This window comes from Gordionus sp. m RMFG-2023, chromosome 1, assembly GCF_954871325.1.
Source record: "Gordionus sp. m RMFG-2023 chromosome 1, tfGorSpeb1-WG-v2, whole genome shotgun sequence".
Lineage (NCBI taxonomy): Eukaryota > Metazoa > Nematomorpha > Gordioida > Chordodea > Parachordodidae > Gordionus > Gordionus sp. m RMFG-2023.
Genome location: NC_088775.1, coordinates 86,653,804 through 86,677,002, shown reverse-complemented (window position 1 = coordinate 86,677,002; position 23,199 = coordinate 86,653,804). Strand labels below are relative to the sequence as shown.

General features: G+C 28.1%; 1 protein-coding gene across 1 annotated transcript; it reads left to right on the top strand.

Moving 5' to 3' along the window:
* The first annotated feature begins 771 nt into the window (after nucleotides 1–771).
* Nucleotides 772–9,884, top strand: LOC135931769 (calnexin-like). Its single transcript, XM_065469061.1, has 14 exons — nucleotides 772–866; nucleotides 907–995; nucleotides 1,037–1,092; nucleotides 1,249–1,313; nucleotides 1,526–1,602; nucleotides 3,809–3,959; nucleotides 4,446–4,690; nucleotides 4,904–4,963; nucleotides 5,625–5,701; nucleotides 6,710–6,756; nucleotides 6,871–6,945; nucleotides 7,571–7,708; nucleotides 9,218–9,356; nucleotides 9,697–9,884. The coding sequence occupies exons 1-14, from the start codon at nucleotides 810–812 to the stop codon at nucleotides 9,798–9,800; spliced, it is 1,380 nt and encodes a 459-aa protein (XP_065325133.1). The 5' UTR covers nucleotides 772–809; the 3' UTR covers nucleotides 9,801–9,884.
* Nucleotides 9,885–23,199: the final 13,315 nt, after the last annotated feature.

The window sequence follows — 23,199 nt, the reverse complement described above, 5'->3', positions numbered from 1 at the left end:
TTGGTTCTGATGTAAGGGCTCTTGTCTTATCGCCTATATTTTTTAAGAACTTTAAAGTTCCGCTTGGCATATGTCCAAGGGAAGAGATAACGATCGGTGTAAAAATATAATTTGTGATTTTGGAATATTTCATTGTTTTTTTTTCTCGACTATATCAACTGGATTAGAATTTAAATTTTTGGGAAAGAAGATACGCATGTGAATCCCAAATTAAGGATTTCCCTAAAGACCAAGGCACGGAAGTTAAGCCATCTGGCCTTACGCCCTCATCTAATGATAAATTTGTAGGCTTCAGAATGTTTGGTATTCGGGCCTTGTAAGAGAACGGCTAATAGCTAAATTAATTGCTGCATACCTTGCATGCTTGCCTTACTCTTAACTTCAAATTTTTAGGGGGCTCGAGCCCCTGCCTTTTCCAATCCCCCTTTCCCCCTCCCCAGTGACGCTACTACTATGATATAATATATGAAATTCTTAAAATATGATATATCGTGTCATATATTGTTTTTTATAATAGATTATTTGCAATATCTATTGAAGTTTTTAAAAGGAACCCTCAAAGGCTGACTAAGCAATTCCCCATAAAATAAGGCCCTATATAAATTTGCCTACGAAGCCGCAGCATTTATAGCCCTCCTCTGAGGAATTGATTTGTAAATATATATAGATGAATGATATAAAAGGTAAAAATATTCCACAAAAATATTTTCATTTATCTACCATTGAGGTTGTATTGAAAATTTAACTATTATTTTAACAATTTCATTGTTCGGCTAACATATGCGAAAAAAATAATCAATTAATGTTTTATGCGTTTTGATGAGATATTATGGATATATATTTATATTTTTCTGAAATTCATTTATGTAATTAGTATTTATATATTATTTTATAAGTTAGGATAAGTCAAAAGAATACAAGTTTATACAACCAAGACCCAAAGGCTTTGTATATTTTAGTGAGACCTTTGAAAATTTAGTTGAATATAATGCTAAGTATAAAAATATGTGTAACATTCAAATAATTATTATATTAGATGGGTTAAGTCTCAAAGTTTTAAATTAATTGATGGGAAGAAATACAAATATGATGGTATATGATTTATGTTATATATATATATATATGTATTATAATATTTCATTGGCACTAGCTTAATGTTTATATTTTCAATTATAAATATTTATAAAAAATATTTTTAAATGTTAATATTCTTAAAAGAATGATAAAATGAAATATTATATTATAAAGGAGTATGGGGTTTGGAAAATGCAATTAAAAATGGTCATGTAGAAGATAATGGATTACTAATGAAGGTATAAAAATATTTATTTTAAGGATTTGATAAAATTTTAATATTCAATTTATTATTTAAGGATCTATATTTAAGGCTCTTAAAACACCAACTATTATTATAAATTGATTACATAAAGGTTAAAATATTGTACATTTGTTATTTACACTATCTTTAGCCTTGGTATTTCTTTTAAACTAACATATTTCCATTTTTTTATATTAAATACAACAGGTTAGATCAAAGCATTATGCCATATCCACACCATTGTTTCAACCATTTCAATTCGATATATATCCATTTATGCTACAGTAATAATAAAAATAATCAATATTTTATTCAATATGCATAAAATAGTTGGTAAAATGGAGTATATAAAATTTGGGTAATTTTTTTGGCAACTTTATAACATTAGAAAATATTTTGGAATTATAGTCAAATATTAATTTGTTAGATTATCTGGAAAAAAAATTTATTTTTATATAAGGGTGAATTTAGTATTTACTAGCATAAAGCTATTTTTTTGAACTTTTATTTAGCCTTAAATGGTATTTTTGATCTAGTCTTGCAAAATGCCACAATTTGAGTTTTTAAAAACGGCTAACTCAGTATTTTAGCCTGAAAAATATTGCCTACACTTTGAAATTGAGCCCTTTAACAAGACTATCTTTAGCCCAAGTTGCTCTTTGAACTGGCATCCCAAATGATTTATCAGAATTGAGAGCTCAAATAAACTTTTGCCTATTTGTATATGCATGTAAAGGCAAATTATTCGATCATAACATATCCATAATTTTCCTGGCACTATTAGGCTGGTTTTCTCAGTATTCATTTTATTGAAGGTCTTTACATCCACTTATTGTAGACCTTTGGTTATATTATATTTTTTATAAAAATAATTTTGGGGTTTTTACATATTTTTTTTTATGAAATGTTTTTTTTCTATAAATTTTGAATTATAGTTATATCTTTATTATTTGTATAGTGAGAGTCATTAAGAATTTTTTATAAAATGCAATTTATTTTTACTAAAACGATTGAATTGTAAATACAACTTTTATTAAACTTGAGAATTATAAAACATATTAATTACCAATAAAAAATTACGCATACAAAAATATATCCTTATCACACTTTTATTTAATTTACGCATTTAAAAATTTAATGAATATTAATTTTATAATATTAGCTTTATTTTTAAAAAATTTATAGGAATCTGAATCCAATGTTGAGAGTTATATAATTAATTTATGGAATTAACAATTTTATTAGCGAAAAGAAACTATAAAGTATATCAGAATTGAAAAAAATTGTAAGGTGTTCAACAGGAAGAATATAAAAACGTATAATCCGTGCTATTTTTTATTGATTGAAAGTTTTCTTTTAGCGTTAACATCATAATTGGGAGAAAAATAGCCAAAGTCTATCCTATGCACAGGATGTTCAATTTGGGGTTTTTTCGGACATAGAAAGTATAGCTGAGATAGTTGTATTTTATTATGTTTATGGCTAATCTTTGGCTCAGGTAGAATCCCTAGTTGGGATCCTCGGTTCTAGCAGAGATCCGTTTTCCCAACTCTTTAAAGAAGGGCAGGGCATGAGAGCCGAACGACGTTAGAGTCATGGCGATTAATGGTAGGAATGTATAATTGGCAAGGAAGCGATGGCGAATATTTAATTAATTTTAAATATATAAATTTTATCCCTTTTTTATAGGGAAATTAAAAAAGCGCAATTATAAATTAAAATAAAATTGGCGCAAAGTGAAAAAAAAGAACCTTTTTCGAAAAGAAGAGTTTTGTTAGCTTTTTTATTTTATATAATTTAGGATAAAACCAATACCCCCTTATACTTCTCGTGACTTCGATTATACCCCCAGATTCAGGATGATCTCAGGGAGCTAACTATCTAGTTTATAATTAATTATCGCCTTGTTAAGGAATCCAAAATGTATAAATCACAGTTGATTATAAGAAATCATAAAAAGCCATATATTTTAATTTTTAATCGATTTAAACTTATAAATCAAAAAGAATAAAATATGAGAAACCATATTTATAACACGAATAAATTAAGTATATTATTATATACATAAACATATACTAGCCATATAAATTTGGAAATATAAATATGTTGAAAATATAATTTATTTCTTAAAAAAAATGACTTAATAAAAATTTTAAAAATAATTCTAACAGTTTATATTGATCATGGGTAGACTATAGATTTAAATCTGATTTCTACGCGATGGAAAGACACATACCCATGCCATCTTAGTCTGCTTCCTTTATCTTTTCCCAGGGAGCTATGCGCATCTTCTTTTAAGCTCTCATTGGTCAAACGATTCTACTTAATAATAATTAATATCCACTTTTTTTATAAAAATAATTCTATTTTTTTCTTCTTCTTAAACATCTCACAAAATTACAAATAAATTGAATTTTTATTCCATTTATTATTATTACTAAGCAATAAACTATGTATAAAATTCGATCAAAAAATTTTTTAACTTTAAAGGTATGAAGTGAAATTTCAAAAACTCGTAAAATGCTCCGGAGCTTACGTTAAACTCATATCTCGAAGGCCCGATTTGAATCTGTTGTTATTCAACGCCAGCACGCCTTACACTCTCATGTTTGGTCCCGACCTTTGTGGCAACGATCCCAAGGTGGGTGAGCTTTATATATATATATTTATTATTTTTTTTTATTATTTATCAAATCCAATAATCTGGCTTTGAAATAGAGTCGTTCGTTCTATATGATATTTCTTAAAAATAAAGAATTTTTTTTAGTAGGGTTTTAAATTTTAGAAAAGTATCTATTAGAGGGCTGGAATTGGCGAGTTTTTTTTTTAACATTCACCTCCCACCCATTTATCTAAAAATTTCGTTTAACCCGCTAGCTCAAAGTTTAAAAATTATTTTAATGTCTGGTTTGGTTCCTTATTTATTTAAATATATTTTTAAATTGGACTTTAAAAATATTCGATATCATGATTAGTGTTAAACGGCTCTTTATGAGCTGATTTTTATAAACGGCTAAATCAATATTTAAGCCAGAATAGGCATAATTAACATGCTGATTGACACTTTATGCCAATTTTTTTTTATATATGTACAAAAAATAAACCCTATATATTTTTTGTTTTCAAGCTGCATTTCGTAATCGGTTACAGGGACCCCTTGAATGGCATATGGGAAGAACGGCATTGCAAAAGATCCGCTCATTCCTTGATCTCCTACTTTCCAACTACAGGACATGATAGCGAATCTCCAGCATCGACCTCGAACTCAACCCTGACCAGGCTATTTACCCTGATTCTTAAGCCCGATAGCACCTTCATGCTTAAAATTGACAACAAGGTCGTCAATTCAGGCCATTTGTCGAGAGATTTTCAGTGAAAAATTTATTACCTCCTAAAAATAAAATAATATTAGGATTCGCGAGTAAGAACTTGGGGCTCTGGAAAATTTAAAAAAAAGAAAGAAATAACGTTAATTTAATAATTGCAAATTAAATTAAATTTTACGAATGTTAATTTAATAATTGCAAATTAAATTAAATTTATACATCGTAAAATTTATCTTTTAAAAAAAACATAAATTCATAGCTCTGCTTTCAGCTCCACGGAAAAAGTCAAAAAGAAAGTCGATCCTCCACCATTTTATTAGTATTATTCATCTTTTTTTCTACTTCTTCATCTACGAAAGTGTATTTGCAGCGATTATAAGAAAGCAATCTTAGTAATATTTAGGCTTAACCCTATTATTTAAACTTTTTACGGAAAAAAATATTTCTGAATAGAAAATTTAGGACAAATAAAAACGTTTAAAATTATACATTTTTTTCAAAAAAAAATAATTTCTGAATTCTTTGTTTTATTATCATTTTTGCGCATTTCTATAATTAAAGGCCAAAAAATATTAATATATTATGTAAAAATTAAAAATTTTAGAGCATTTTATATGAGCAAATCACATTTGGATCTCAATATCTGCTTTCCGTTGATAATGTCGGATTGGACTAATAGTATCCCCGTACCGACTCAACCAGGACAAATTTTTTTTTAAAAAAATTCCTGAACCATTTAACATGATATTAATTCCATATTCTCAATTCCAATCCCGACCCACTTGAAAAATAATATTTTTCCCACACAATCTGAAATAAGACATTGATCATAATTTTTCTACCCGGTCCTGGGTTGAGTTTTCGGGTTTTGGCAAAACCTTTAACCTTTGTCTTACTAGAAGAATATGGAAGGATTTATTTACTTTCTTTTAAAATAAAATGAAATTGAATTTTTTTTTAAAATGTCAATTATGGAATAGTTGCCTTCGATCTGATGCGGATAATCCAAAATACATATGGTTCTTCGAAAGTCCTTTCCGCCTACCACCAGTCTGTGGTATATAAATGAAAATTTTATTTTTATAATATTTGAATAACAATAAACGCCGCTTGCGGATTAAATATTATAAAATTACATAAGATATAAACCATCTAATTAAATAATGTAAACGATGATATCTCAGCGTTAGCAACTTTTAATTTATCTTTCTCTCTTTCTTATACCCTCCTCTCCCTCCTTATATTACAATTATATTTTGGAATTTTTATCTTTGTTGCAATACAAAAAGATTACTGCTTTAAAAAAAAACTCATTACAGGGGATCTTGAATATAATATAATAATTATTGTCGTTACTTCAAATCGATTTTATACTTAGACTTACTGGTGTTGTTAAAAGGCTCGATTTGTGCCTATCTTTAAAAACGGCTAACCCAATATTTTATCTATAACGCAAAGCCTGATGATTTTGCTCGTAGATGGCACAAAGGTTTGGACATCTATCGGCGAAATCTCCAGATTTAGGCAACTTTTTTTCTGGCTACGATATTGAGCTAATCATTTTTATAAAATATAGACTCAAATCGACCGTTTAAACAACACTAATCGTTACGTATAAAAAATTGCGTAGAAGATATTCATATTTTGTTATTTTTAGAAATTCAGTTACATCACTCTCAATGTGTGTTTTTTTTAAAATTATATTTCTCAATATTATATTAGAGATGGAAAGTATTATAATCCCCATATGTTTAGTCAATGAATAAAAAAAATTTTTTTTTTAAAAAAGTAGACCATGGTAAGAATTATAACTATTGACTTGATATTTGGATTTCTTAAAAATAAGTTGAAGCAATAAAATTATCCTTATAACTCGTGCTTTATATTGATATGTAAATTCATCTCTAGAAAAAAAAATATTGATTGAAAATATAACTTAACTTTATAGAAGTCACTTTTTTTCAGAACAAGTTGCAGTTAGTTCCTTCAAAGGAGTCAACTTAATCACTTTAATAATAAATCATTCAAAATATATTTATAAATTTAAATTTTAAACAAAAAACAGATTTTTTGCCAACTACGCATTCAAAACTGTCCCAAAAAAGTTTAAAAGTAAATTCTCCATTACATATTATAATTTCTATTTATTTTAAAAAAAGTAGATTAATATAGGGTTTTTTATACCTGTTTTTTTAATATATAAAAACATATTATATATAATATAAGATCAAACAATCATCCGCAAGCAAAAACGCTTCTTTTCACAGAGATCTTAACCCATTCCAATCTTTGGAAACTATTGTATAATTTTTTATTATAAATAAAAGGCGTGCGATATTATTTGCCTTCATTTTTTTAACAAATTTTTTTTATTAGTTTTAAGATTTTTCAATTTATTTTAAATCTGTATAACCAGGGAACTAATGTTATGTCTAAAGGTATAAAATTACGAATCAACGTGAATTAAGACCTAAAAGGATTGGATTCTAATAAATTGACTTATTATAGATGAGAGAAGAGTTAAGAGAAGTCTAATTAAGGGCTTGTAAATGATGTATTTAATCTTTTATAGAAATTGTTATTGTACAATACTAGAGCTTTTTAAAAGTAAAAAAATTATTACGGAATTTAAATTTTCAGAATTTTCGAATAACATTCCTGAATCCCAGAACATCCGAAAATTGATAAACGGAACATTTTTAATCTTCAACTTGGAATGAAAAAGAAAAATTTGTCGGATTCTATGAACATTTAGGGAAAGAAAGCATTGTTCTAGTTGAATTTTTTGGAACAACTTATTATTATTACACAACCCCCCCCCCCTCTTACCCACAAAGATATTTGAGTAAAATCGTTTTATATTTACCGATTGTTGAATCAACTGAGATATAATATTTTTTTTTTAAATAAAAAATAATATTTAAAGTCCGCTATAGGGCTTGAATTGTGGTCCATGGATGAAGGCATTTTATTCGATAATTTTATAATAACCGCCGAAAAACGGGTTTTGGAGAAATGGACCGATGATACCTTCTACGTTAAGAGACGAAGAGAGGAAGGACTGGTAATTTATATTTTAAATACGCTTATTTACCCTGAATATATTGATCCCCATCAATCTTCCCGTAACATCATGAAGGAAGGACCGTTTTTGAGACCCATATCTTGGGACGGGTAAGAAGCCAGCCCGCGCGCGTCTCTAACTTTAGAACCTGATGATGCCCAATATAAATTTTAAGGTGGGCGAGTTCCTAAGGCAATTTCAAGGGCCGGACATAACTTAGCGCAAATTGTTTTGCTACTAATAATTTTAAATATAGTTTTTTGATAATATAATATTTATTCTTTTTTACCAAAAAAAGATTAAATGAATATAAATAAACAACAAAATTATTAATAATAAATATATGTACACAGATACAATCACCTTCTTGTTAGAAATGTCACCTGTAATAAAAAGGATTTATTAAATTTATAATATCCTTTTTTTTATATCATTCAAAAATCTTCTAAAAATATGTAGGGAATACAATTAAGGTACTCTAATTGGCGATAAAATAGACTTAAACAATAATTAACTTATCTAATTTACCATATTCATTTAAATTAAAAGTATTGATAATTTGTCTATTATATAATTTTTAAAAAAATCGATCTTTGTTGGTCTTAAGTTGGACGCTGGGACCTTATACAATGAATAGCGTTGTTAAACGGCTCGTTATGAGCCGATTTTTAAAAACGGCTAACTCAATATTTTATCCAGAAAAATATTCTGCGAGCCTGAAGATTTTGCTCATAGAAGGAACAAATATCAAGACACCTATAATCGAAATCGCCAGACTTAGGCAATATTTTTCTGGCAAAAATATTGAGTTAACCGTTTTAAAAAATCGGCTCAAAACGAGCCGTTTAACAACACTAACTATGAAGGACTTCTACATGTAGACCAATTTTCTAGGGCAGACTTTTCTCATTAATTACCTTTAGGAATATGGTAAAATAAATGTTAACTCATTTTTTTTTGCATGTGATCGAATATTGGAACTAGAGACCTTCATGGCTAGGGTTGGCTCGCAGCCCAATATTAAATTTTATAGCTGGTCTGGGTTTTTTGAAAATTTTTATTATTGGACTTTGGGCCTTAAATTTTTTGAAACTTATTAAGGGCTTGGGAATTTTTTTAACTATTAAATGGGCCAAGGCTTGTGTCTAAAAAATATTTTCATTATTTTTTTAACTATTAAATGGGCCAAGGCTTGTGTCTAAAAAATATTTTCATTGCTGGTCTGGGCCGAGCTTGATCAAAAAAAAATAAAGCCCACAAAAATATCTGATCAGAACCGCTTCATTATTTTTTACCCGGAAGGTTATTGATTTAATACACCTTTAATAACATCCCCCCCCCCATACATTATTATATCCTTTATAGGATATGGTATTAAAAAAAATTGAAATAAGAATAATCGTCATATAAGCCTTATTTTAGCAAAATAAATGGTTATTTTTTTAAAATATTTGCTTTTGAATTATAATTATATATGATAGCAATAATTTTTCTATAACAAACTTAAAGCATGGTTTGCTGGTCACTTTCGCTTTGTGGGCCCAGGCTTATCCTTTCCTGTGGTTATTATACCTGACTCTTCTTGGTCTTCCCATGTCAATTTTTATAATTTACTTCAACACTCCAACTTCCTACGGTCATATCGAACGTAAGTTCTTTTTTTCTTAATATAAGTAGTGGGGGAGGGGTGTTAACCATACATAGTCAATATTCATTTTATATTTACATCATCAGGGATGGGGGAAATCACTGTGTCTTAAGCAATTAATTTTAAATTCACAGAGCTTAGGTACAATAATATTACCGTAATACCTTGAGTAATCTGGGATTACCAATGATTTCCAAAATAAGTCTAAAACTTTAGGCTTAAGTTGAATAACATTTAAACCTATTAGAATTTAAATAATCATAAATTAGTTTCACTATTATTTATATAATATAATTGCATCACATGTTTATTTTTTCCTTAAAAAAAATTTAATCATTAGATACTGATGAGTATGATGAAGATTATTTTCTTGACGGGACGCTAGAGCCAACAAATATTTTTGACTACGATGATAATATGAATAAAGAATATATGATTGATTAAAAAATTATTTATAAAATTATAAATTTTTTTAAAGCCCCTTTTATATATATATATAATATAATTTTTTTTTTAAAAAAATGTTATGCTTGCTATGATATTATAACTGTAATCATAAGGGAAAAAAAGATTAGATAGATGATTTAAGGTTATACATTTCTGAAGCCCATATTTATATTGTATAAAAGAAATTATTTTTATAGCAATATACCTTTATAAAATATTACCTGTTTATTAGGTCATAAACTAATATAACCTCATTCAATTTAAACTATAGTTGGTGGGTAATATCAACAATATTTTTTTTAAAGTAAATCAAATAATTTAGATATAGTTTTAATAAAAGAAGCAAATTCTTAGGCTTAGTATATGAAGCTGAAGGCCATCGGCTTTATAGGAAAAAAACATTTCTAGACCTGGTCAAGGATTGAAATTTTTAAGCATGTGGATTTTTTAAAATTATACCATTTTATGGCCCAAGTCAATTATGTAATTTATTTACTTTTTCATATATTATATTCATACATTTACAAATTAGTTATTTATAAATTTAATTAATCTATAAATTTCTTAAGCAATGCTCTTGATTTTGTTGAAGTCGATGAGCCGTTTTGCTTACAACTAAGGAGTGATCTTTTTGTCAAGCTTGATAATACAATACCTGTAAAATATTGATGATTATATAGAGATAAACTGATATCACTTTTTTCCAATACCGCGATTTAGCGTCCTTTAACTAGCTCAATTTGGCCGATTTATAAAATTTATATTAAAATTTTAGCGAAAAGGCAAATTATTCAAAGCTTGAAAACATTAGGGCTTTTATCTTATTGACGAAATCTCTGGAAAATTCATCACTAAACGATAAAAATAGAGATATAATTTAACATAATGTATCCCTTGAGCGACATGGCGGCATTTTGTGCATACTATTTAAACAAAGTCTTAGGTTACTCATATAATGCTATATATTTAAGTGAAAATTCTAGAAATCAAAAATTTACCTTTGCCTATTTCAACTACTATTACGTTCTCTTTATTATATACTTAATTTTTCATGGACAGGCTAAATAAAATAGATATTATATATAATATGTTTATTAAAATATATATGTAAAAGATTTCCCCCCTTTATTATTGCTGATCTTCATCATTCTCCTAAATCTGACTGAATTACAATAGTTTCACTGGGCAAAATACACATTATGGGAAATGGCGCAACAATAAAACAATTTGTAGTATTCAATTGTATAAAGAAATCAAACCCCCTCTAGCTCACACATTACTTATTTATTTGGTGATAGATTTTACTATTCCTGTGCTATTATATTAATAACAGTTTTAATCATCAGATATTTTTATTTAAGCCGCGTATGGGTGACGCTGAAGGGGGCAGGCTTCATAGTTTACATGTATTGGGTCGCAGAGAGGTAAAATATAACGAAATTGCAGACGATTCTCGACTTAAAGGAATATATAATCTGCAACTGAGATTACCTTTCTGAAATTCAAAAATATTTAAGATATTACGAAAACCAAACTCCCATTACGAAATCCATATATCCCGTCAAAAGTCTTGCTTTAAAATCCAACGATTTGAATCATGTACACAGCGAACTTAACCACTTACACTCCTTTCGAAAACTTTCATCAAAATATACTCATAGTCTTTCTTCCAGAGTATCGGAATTGTCTTTGAATATATTATCTAGAGTGGCGCGACAAAGAAATAAAAAGCACAAAGCCACTAGAAAAACCTTATCCCTGTTTTGCCAAATATTGGGCCAATACTTGATCTTGAGCCATATATACATTTACAACTTTCGATATTTGATCACATGTTCCTCCCTGAATCCCATTTCTACAAATAAAAATTGCTCTTATTACAATAAACTTCAAATCGTTTTCGTTTATTTGGAGTTGATATGTTTCTCATGCTATATAATGGTGTTCGTTTTATGTGACGCCAATCTGAGGATAGCTTTAGGGAAAATGATCAAGGCCACATTTTGTTAATAAATAAAACATGTTTGTTATAATATATTTATAATCAATGTAAGTTAAACCTTTTGATGTTACATTGTATACGTGTGGTAAATAGCGTCTATTCGGGTTATCACCAAAATTTAATTCTTTATTTTTTTTAAGGAGAAATCAATTATAAAATATGATAGAATTATAATTAAGGATTATTTTGAAGAATGAATAACAATGTTATAATAATTTTTTGCCATCCTTAATTTTTTGAATATTTTAAATAATGCTCTTTTTTTGCACCCATTAGATTGTAATATTATATAATATATGAAGGTCTTATTTATTTTCTGATATACGCACAAACAAGATACATGATTGCGCAATAAAATTCAATAGGAATATCTATAAATTATGAAATTATAACACATTTTCTTTGTTTTAGATTCCATCCATTTATATTTCAGAGACCTGCAGACCTAAAAATTATGTTTGTCAAATTGTAATAGTAATGATTTTGATTATATAAAATAAAATAAGTTTGAATAAAATAAAAAATTTATTTTTTCGATTAACTTTAGAAAAAAAAATTATAATAAAAATTATTGGAGTGATTTGACTACTTGATCACATTATGAGAAAATGGGTTTAAAAAAACCATAACCCCCTTCCCTTTGTTGAATATAAAATATGATAGTTAGTTTAAATAAGTTTCATGAGCAAAATATTATTTTTTTTGAATATACATTCTTCCCACCGACATCAGGAACAAGTTTTCCAGGTTTCTTATCTTACAATGACGCAATTTTTTTTTGAAAATTAAATAAAAATATACAACATTGAATCAAACTTCCAACCTAAATCTACCGCGATTGTAAAAATTTCCACAAAAATCCTCCACATCATTTATTTGAAATGTTTTTTTTGTTTTATTAAACAAAAGAAAAGTGTCTAATTTGTAATGATTATATTTTCCATTTCGGGTAGATCATTAAAATGTAACTAAGTTAAATAGTATAGTTAGCTTACTTGAAATGTAACTAGTTACAGTTACAAAAATATAAGAGTTATATTATAATTACCTTAATTTATCTCGAAAGATGTTAATTTATAAATATAACTTAAGACATTAAGGAGATATAAAGTAAAAAAGGTATAAAGCGGGGAAAAAGCCGTTTTAACCCTTTTTAAAAATCCGATTATTTTTTAATAGGTAAAAAAAAAAATTTTTTTTTAAATAAGTTCTTTATTTATATACTCCTTACGTGGGAAATTTCTAGTTTAAATTTTATATTTATATATAGAAAAAATAATGATTCCATATTGCATCTCTTTGAGCGTCTAAATGTAAAAATTATTGTTCTTATTATAATAAATATTATCAGATTCTATGTGTAATCCACTAGTAATAGAAAGTATATCATAAAAACTAAAAGAAATAGACGTTAATTTGACCATATTCGGAACATAAAAATGAGGAATAGATAAAACCTATATTGGTTTGATTAAAATTATTATATAATTGCATTGTAGTGTCAAATTAAATCAATAAGCGTTCTTAGTGGTTATAAAATAACATGCAAGTTAATGATATAAAATTAGTTCTTAGGACTTTAAAGGAAGAAGAGAAAAAAAATTTCTTCTATATTTTACTTAATTTTTTTAGTGGGCATCATAGAATAATGCAGCCTAAAATATACAAAAATTATTCAGTTTACAAAATATATCTGGTGAAGTTAGTTTAAGATTTTTTAGCTTAAATTTTTCTATTTGAAGGTGGGCAAGGATCCATTTTACAATTACAAAGGCTTATCAAACCGTACTTCGGAAAGTTATCGAATTTCGTAAAATATAATTTTATGCTATTTATATTTTCTTCCTACAGCACCCCCCCCCCCCCCACCTTTTTTCTTAAAGAAAAAATAATACAATGCAACATTTATAAACAATAATTTGAAATAAAAATAATTAAAAGTTTAATAATTTTTTTCGATATAATGACTAAAAGGAAAAATCTTTGGGGAACAAAGTGGATATTCATTATTTTTTGCTTCACTGCCAGAAATTTTTATTATTTCCGATGATTCCCCCCTTAGGCATAACCAGGAAAAAATTTCCCTCCACTTAGGAAAATTTTTCTGTCCTCGTAAATATCATAATCTACTATTTTTTAAATTCACCTTCCCCCCCCCCCCCCCTTTACATGCATTCTCCATCCCCCTATCAAATCAAAAATGTATACAATATATGTTATTACTCTAAAAAGTATATTTAATGCGATGGACAAATTTTGAGATTACATTTGTTTTAACAAGAAGGCGAAATAATTTATTTTATTTTTTTTAAATTTTTAATATATAAATATTACCCGAGCCTAAAGATTTTGCTCATAGAAGACCCAGGACAGCTATTAATGAAATCTTATCTCGAGGTTTAGGGAAATATTTTTCTGGCGAAAATATTTAGTTAGCCATTTTTTTAATACTCGTCTTAAATCGAGTCGTTTTTAAATGCATTACATAATTATAAATATAATAAACAAATATAGGGAATAGATCAAAAAATTGTGAAAAAACGTTAGGTGGGAATTGTCGTAACCATAGGGGCTTTTAAAAAAATATTTTAATAGCTCGCATTTTTTTGGCTTGAGGATAGGGAATTTTACTCCCCTCCCCTGGCTTCGCACCTGAAAGCCAAGAAATTTATATAGCCATTTATAAATATTATGCATGGCTATTTTAATAACATAAGATCAGAATTTGTTACATCATGTCATTTAAACTTTACAATTTCTTTATTAATGCAAAATCGGGTATCATATTTAGTATTTTGTTTAATTATTTTTAAGGCTTAAATAGAAGGATGCCCTATATCTTAACAAAATAATTTAATGAAATTTATTTATATAATTTGAGTTATCAATTTTATGCTTGCCTTTGAATTATTTTTTTAAATAATAAAAAAAAAAATTCTTTCAGCCCTCATTCAAGTTATTTTGTAAGTAAATACATTATGTAAGAAGAAGTTTATTTTATAATAATAAATAATTATAAATTTTCCATTATCTATCCAAAAAAATATAATATGTTTAATCAAAATTTCCGACAATTCAAATTAAAAAAATTATGGATCCTTATATTGCTTGCAACGGTATTCACGTAATATTACAACTCCCATTATTATGTTTTGTCGTCTAATCAAGAAATATCAATTCAAAATTTCCAAACAAATAGTAGCGTCAAGGGAAATCCTTTTAAGATTGTAATTCACGGTTCAAGAAAAGCCCTCACCGATTATGATGTAATTCTACCTCATTGCAGAATATAGACATTGAATTGGTCTGAAAAAGTTGTAACTCATTCGGAAGCTTATACCCCGCCATCTTCAATGAAGTCAGAATGTATACTGGACAAGAATATTCCTTTGACTTACATTGATTCGGGTAAGAAGCCGAAAAGTAAAAAAAAAGAACACTCTTCCATTTTTACTATATTGGTTAATTCAACCGCATTACGGCTTTATTACGGGGGTGCCGATAATTTGAAAGGTTGCGAATTCCAAAGAATATTGAGGGATATAAAATCATACAATCCGGACTATATCGTTACATTTACGCGACCGATTTCGTTTACTTATCACGTGCGAGTTCATATTAATTCGACTCATTTTCAGGTTCGAGATGATGCTAATCAGAATTTCGATATTTTCGTGCGGATTAAATGTTTCGATAAGAAAAATTCTGTCATTTATCAAAACGTGCATATAGCTGCCCGCGAATCGGTGTCTCATTATGTCAAATCCCGATCCTCGAATAGAAAAGGTAAAAAATTAAATTCCAGGTTTAATTTATTGCTCGTGGGAATAGATTCGACATCGAACAAGAATTTCGAGAGACAATTACTTAAAACTTACCAATATCTGATCTCAAAAAGGAAAGAAGTTTATCATTTCAAAATGTACGCGAAAGTTGGGGATAATACGTATCCTAATTTAAACGCGTTGCTAACCGGGAAATTTACGTGGGAAAATCTCAATGGTAATAAAAATTATTTTGACAATATCAGTTTAATATGGCGTAAATACGAAAATGCCAGGTATGCAAGCATTTTCTTGGAGGATGTTCCAGGTACTACAACTTACAATAATAATAGGTCTGGATTTTATAAACCCCCCTCAAAGTTTTATTTAAGGCCATTTTCCCTTGAATGGAAACGATTGATGAAAGAATTAGCATCTGTAAAACATTGTTCTGTGTATGGCAAAAATGAGGTCGAAATGTTGTTAGATTACTCGAAAGCATTGATCGAGGAAATGGAGAAATCAAACATCCCCTATTTCAATTTCAAATTTATCACTCGCTATACGCACTTCGACATGCAAGGACTGGGTGCGTTAGATGACCTTTTGTACGATTATTTTGAAGGCTTGATACAAAATGGTCGTTTAAAGAACACTTTTATTTTCCTATTCGGTGATCACGGTTCAAGATTTGGGCCATTAAGGCAGACTTTGAATGGTATGAAAAGATTATATTTATATATATATTATATACTGATTAAATATCGTTTATTAGGAATGTTGGAAGATCGCATGCCTTTCCTTCTAGCCATTCCACCCGATAACTTCTTCACTTATTATGGTCTAAACGATACCATATTCAGAACTAACACCCAACGTCTAGTAACAGCTTTTGATGTCCATAAAACATTGCTTAATTTACTTGAGATAACAAAGAGCAAAAAAAATAATTCTCTAGATCAAACATCTTTATATTCAGGTAAAAGAGACATCATCAAGGGTATTTCTTTACTGCAATCAATACCAATAAATCGCACTTGTGAATCTGCTTTTATATCTGCGCAATACTGCCCATGCAATTGGATAGAACCGGCTTCTACAATGGTATGTAATACAACTTCCTCTGATAAGGATATTAATGCCATATATTTAACTAGGCTGGTTAGATATGGTGCTGATTTAGCAATTAAAAGAATCAAAAATATTTTATCAAGTTATCGTCATATTTGTCTAGTAGATGAATTGGAATTAGATACTATAGTACACGCCATTTTGGTAACAAATAATAATGTAACTACTAATCAAGATCTTAAAATTCTAGCTGCAATGAACATAAACACGTGTGTTAATAACACAGTCAAAATGAGTGATATCGATAAAATTCAACCGCCAAAAGTATTCAGCTTGTTAAAAGGGCTCGTATTGTCATTTAAACTCTTGCATTATCAATCGGTATACGAAACGACATTGGAATTTGACAGGCAAAATGCATCCAAAATTTTCAAGGAGGTAATGGAAGTATTCCCACTTGATTTTTATATGTATCGTTCGTATTGCATAAAAGTCAAAAAAATTAAAAAATTTTGCCATTGTATATCTTAATCTTGCATATGTAACACTGAAGGTCAATGAGTCAGGTTTATATCTTTCCATAAACTTAATTTTTTTTAAAAAAATGTCAGACTGCATTCAGATCAAGTTTAAAAACTAAGTAGAATCCAATTATTTTATCAGCCAAATGCTTTTGTCAGGTTCGGGATTGGTCTACAAAATAAATAAACATTTAGTTTTTAAACTTGATCCGAATGTAGCAGAATTTTTCCTGTTATATTTTCAGATCGTGGATTGGTCACAACCTGAACTGTTGACCTTAAACTGTAATAATATCATATGTAAACATTATTTAACATTGAAATGAAAAAAAATAAAATATGAAATTTCTCTTTTAAAATGTAGTTAATTTCAAATTCATGAAAATGTTATTATATTTATCAATAAAACTCGATACCTTCATCAGTCAAACTAATATTTTTTAAGTTATAAAATAAATAAAATGGGAAGGATGATTATGATAGTGGGAAGTTATTGGCATTTCCCTTTTATGTTCCTCTCCCTTATATCTGATGTGAGATAAGGTGGGTTAGTCTTTATCATTCTTTTGGATCAGTTGCCTGTGACAAACCACGTTTTCCTCTGGAACTTTTATATATCATTAATATCTCGCTTACAATAAAAGTGGAAATTATATTAATGGATCTTTAAAAAAAAACTTTGTATATTTCTTAATTCTGCAATCAATTAACCCTTTCGCGCCCATGGATAACTTTTGTAATCATAACTTTTCAATAGTATTTTTTATGCATTAAAAATGGCCACTGATAACTTTTGAAATTATATTTTTAATTTTTAATATTTGCTGTTTCGTATTTTATCACTAACTCGCTTTGTATCATATGTTATTATATCATATTATAGTTATTAAAAATCAATTTTTTCGTACTAGCGCCAAAATTTTAACTCATATTTCTGGTTATCAAATCTTGCTAAAAATATAATTATTCATATTTTTATTTAAAAATTATTATCTTTTTAGTCATTTTAGGTGCTGGAAATTGAGCATAATACCATTTGGCATCAATGGTCATTTCTTATGCACTAAAATATTAATTTATCAATAAATGGAAATTTTAGGCAAATTATTTAGGATATTTATTTTAGGGTTATAAAAAGTGGATAGGAGGAAGGGGGGGGGGAGGTAATAAGATTTTGATAATGATTACCTGTATAAGTGGGATTTCTTGGATATAGAGAGGTTCTAATAAATATTTTTTATAAATAACATGTAATATGAGATGCTTTTTATATCAATATGCATTTAGATATGACTACTCTTATCCCCGAGGGTGATATATCTGAGGCTGATATAGAGAGCTCAGACGAAGAAGTCAATTATTATCCTTTGCTGGTAGATGATTTGCAGACATCATCTTCTATTACGAATGAACTAGGTCTTCAATTGGAGGATATAATAGAAGATGCTACTATAACTAAAATAAAGATTAACCCTATTTGGTCTAAGAAAGACATCAAATGCATACAGAATTTATCCCTATATTGAAAATTCCTGAATAGGATTCAACTCCTCTAACATATTTTCGTAAATTTTTGGACCACCAGATAATTAGTAATTTCATATCGGAAACAAATATTTATTCCTTCCTGTGATAAATCTATAAATACAGATATAGCTATGAAATTGAAAAATTTATTGGGATACATTAATATACTAGCTTCTTAAGATGCCTTCTATAAGACAATATTGGTCTGTTGAAACATCTGTTCCACAAGTAGCGGAAATTATGTCCCAAAATCGTTTTCTTTTGATCCGGAAATTTTTCCATATTAATAATAACAAAGATATGGTAAATAGGGAAGATGATGGATACAAAAATTTTTTCAAAATTCAACCCTTCATATGCCAACTAAGAAAAAATTTCAAAAAAAATCAATTTGAAGAGAAGCTAGCTGTAGAAGAATTCATAATTCCCTACAAGGGACGCTCTTGGGGATAAAAGTGTTTGCCCTATATGGCTCTTCCGGATTCATGTATGATTTTGAAATATACCAGGGAAAGTCTACTAATATCATAAAATCATGTTTAGGTATCAGTGGGGATATCGTTCTTTGCCTGTCAGAAATAATACCTTCAAATAAAAATCACAAATTTTATATGGGTAATTTTTTCTCCACACCAATTATATTTGATTCTTAAAAATAATGGGTATTTAGTATCCAAAACGGTAAAATCAAATCGCTAATCAGGGTGCGCACTTAAAAATGATAAGGCTTTGAAAAAGAAGGAAGAGGCGCTATAGACAAAAGTGAAAAGAATAATATTATTATCTGCAAGTGGCAGGACAACAAAGCCGTTACTACTATATCTAACTTTATAGGTGTTTTACCTACAACTAAAAAGTGCTGGTCTGTTTCAGATAAAGTCTTTATAAATGTAGAAATGCCAGCAATAATTTAAAACTATAATGAGGGAATGGGTAGAGTAGATCTTCACGATATGCTGGTGAAGTTATATCAAACAGATATTAAAAAATGACAATATGTGCGAATAGTTTTTCATTTATTGGATTCTTGCGTAGTAAATGCCTGGCTCCTCTATAGACGCCATATGAATGCATAAAATAATATAAAACTTATGACACTACTGGTATTTAAATCTCAGATAGCAAAAGGGTTGATGCTAGCGGGAAAGGATAATACTAAGAAGACCGGAAGATCTTCTGGTGTAGTTGTAAAAAAAAGAAAAGCTATCAATATTGCCCCCATATCTGATATAAGATATGACCAAGTAGGTCATTTCCCAATGCCCATAACTACTAAGCAAAGGTGCAAGTATTGCATAGAAGCTTATTCAAGAATTATGTGCCAAAAATGTAATATATGTTTATGTTTAAATATTAAACGAAATTGTTATTTATCATTTCATATGAAATAAAATATTTTATAAATGAACTTGCATTTTGATTGATGACAATTGGAATCATTGAATGATAGAAATACTCGAATTCAGTTTTTTTGATGAAGATGTGTTATTTGTTTTTATAATAAATATCTCTAAAAAAAATTTTTTATCGAGGGAAAAAAAAGTCGGGCATGAAAGGGTTAAGACGGTAATAGTAAGTCAAGTTCCAATCTCCAAAAATGAACGTTGACTGTTTATTTGATAAGTATTATATCGAGATGAACCGGACTTTAGAGTAAGAAATTCCATTTCCTTCTACTCCTACGAATAATTAAGCACATTTAAGAAATTGGATTAGACAAGAAATCTGGAAGTGTTATTGCCTCATTCTGTTAAACGGAGTGACCCTGGAAAGGGCGGGAAAAATAATTTACAAAAATAAAAATTAAATTTTAGAGTAATATATTGATGCAAGAAGGTGACCATGACTGAATAGAGATTTTAGAAATATAATTTTTCCAAAAAAAATAGTATCTTAGTCTCAATTTTTATTTGAATTTTTTTTTATTAAGCTTACTTAAGATCATTGTAAACTACAATTTTTAGTAAAATAACTTCAACTTTATTGTAAAATTTATTAATCCGATAATCAATAAACTTTCCATCATGGGGAAATTTTTTTTTTTAAATATCATAATCATATTATTTATTGTTATTATTGATTAATTCCGACCAATCAACAATACGCAATATTGTTGATTGACGGTTGCCTTCCATATCTATTCTATTAAAAATTATGCAAGACTACGACGTAGCTTCTCACACGAGGTACAAACATTAAGATGCAAAATAATCTTATATCCATAGATGTTGTTAAAAGATATTTTAAAATAAATACGCCAATGCTGTTCTTAATAAATTTTTTTGTTTTTACAATATTAGTTTAATAATCTTTATTTTTTTACGCTATACTTCATTAATATAAATTAAATATTTTCTTTATAAATAATTTTGTTACGTTTTTGCCTTAGTATTCAATCGAATCAACAGTTATTCGGGTAAAGGAGCCTGTAATTTTATATACAATATTTTTGAAGTTATGGTAAATGTTCAAATTATTCTTTTATTTTTTATAAAAAAAAAACATCAAAATAACTTTGTTTAATCAAAAACGCTCTTTTCTAATAAAAAAACGGTTTTGGTCAACCAACCCTTTTGGGTATTAAAGATTTATAAGTCTTTCTAACTACTAGTTAAATTCAGTAAAGATAATATAAAGCTAACTCTAGCCTAAATTTTTAACCGATTGATGACCACTTTTACAATTTAATTTATTTTGAACTTTTCAAAAAAAAAGAAGTAAAACTCTAAGCAAATCGCTAGGAAATTTTTATAAAGAGCTCACTGCAATTAGGCAACTAGCTTATATAGCGTCAATAAACTATAATACACATACACAATTTATTAATAAATCGTCTTTACTAAAAATCATTAAGTTTTATATATAATTCTAATTAATTTATTTTTTATTTTAAATATTATATCCTGTAAAGTAATATAGATTTTTTGTTTAAGTAGAAATGTATGACGGTTCCAGGATCATAGGATATGAAACTTGCAAAACATTCGCCAACAATACACTGCCAAAATGGTTCGTATCTTCTAATGTTAAAAATATATAAGATAAAATAATATGTTGTGACTTCTGGTGTTAAAGTGTTGGAAGAACTGTATACCTAGACCTGTGCGCCGGCCGGCCGTTAGACGGCCGCCGACCGTTTTTGGTTACGCCGAAAACGCCGCCGTTTAAGAAAATCACGCCGGCGCAGAAATTTCTTTCTACCTTTTTATTCTAATAATTGGTCAATATCACTCTTGTAATTTTTTAATGTCAATCAGGATTTTGATGAATTTTTATTTTCTACTATTTTAAAATCTTAATTATATTGACGTCATTATAGAATTCAATCAATCAAAAATCTAAAATTCCAAAATTTACCATAATTTTACATATTTTTAAAATGGATAATTTAAATAATTTTAGTATCCTAACTCTGGATAATAAAAAATCCATAGTCTGGAAATTTTTTGCAAAAGAATTAGAGAAATTATTACTGCTCTAAGATATAAAACTGCTGAGGTTGAATTTGAATTCGAGGAATATCAAAGAAAATGGCTAAGTACAATAGATTTAATATCAGACATGTTAGATCTTGACAGCATTGATCCATACCCGGATACCCGTTATCAAATTGGCAATTACAATGTTAATAATAACAATAATTTCACGCATATGAAAACCTTAAAATTAAATATCCCAACACGTTGGTATAGTATATTAATTATGCTAGAAAGCATATCTGGATTAAATAAGAATTTATAATGTTTTGAAAAGAATTGGGAATCACTTTCTCAAATTAAATTATGAATCTGATCTGGTAGAAGAACTATTAGCATTTCTTTCAAAATTTAAAGAAACTGTCGAATTTCTTTCAGTGCAAAAAGGGCCTACTTTAAACTTGGCTTTACTTTTTAGAAATGAAATTGAAACACATTTAATAGTAAATGATAGTGATAGTTCTGAAATTATTTCACTTAAAGAAAATATGCTAAAAAAAACTTGCGTTACGATTTCCGGTTGGTAATCTGCAAGTAATATTATATAAGTATATTCTTTTATATTTTATTTAAAATTATCTAGGTATTGGCTTCTCTTTTAGATCCAAGATTTTAAAAATTGACAATTGTGTCAAAGTATTTAATAGAGCAAAATTTCTCAGCTTCAGAATTTATAATAACATCTTAAACCTATAGAGAATGATGATAATCAGGTAGTAAATATAGCTAATGAGGATGAGGATGAAGATGAATTATTGAATTCAAGTTATTTGACAAAATTGGCAAATAAACATTCAACAAATATTAATTATGATTCCAAGTTTGGTGACTTAGAACAAGAATGCCACAGTGTTCTTGTAAAACGACATTCACAAGATATGGACGTTTTAAATTTTTGGAGAGAAAAGAAGAGTGAACTTCCCAATCTTTCCAGGCTCGCCAAAAAAATTCTGTGCATTCCGGCGACTAGCTCACCTAGTGAAAGAGTTTTCTCTACCACTGGATTGACGATAAATTCAAGGAGATTATCATGAT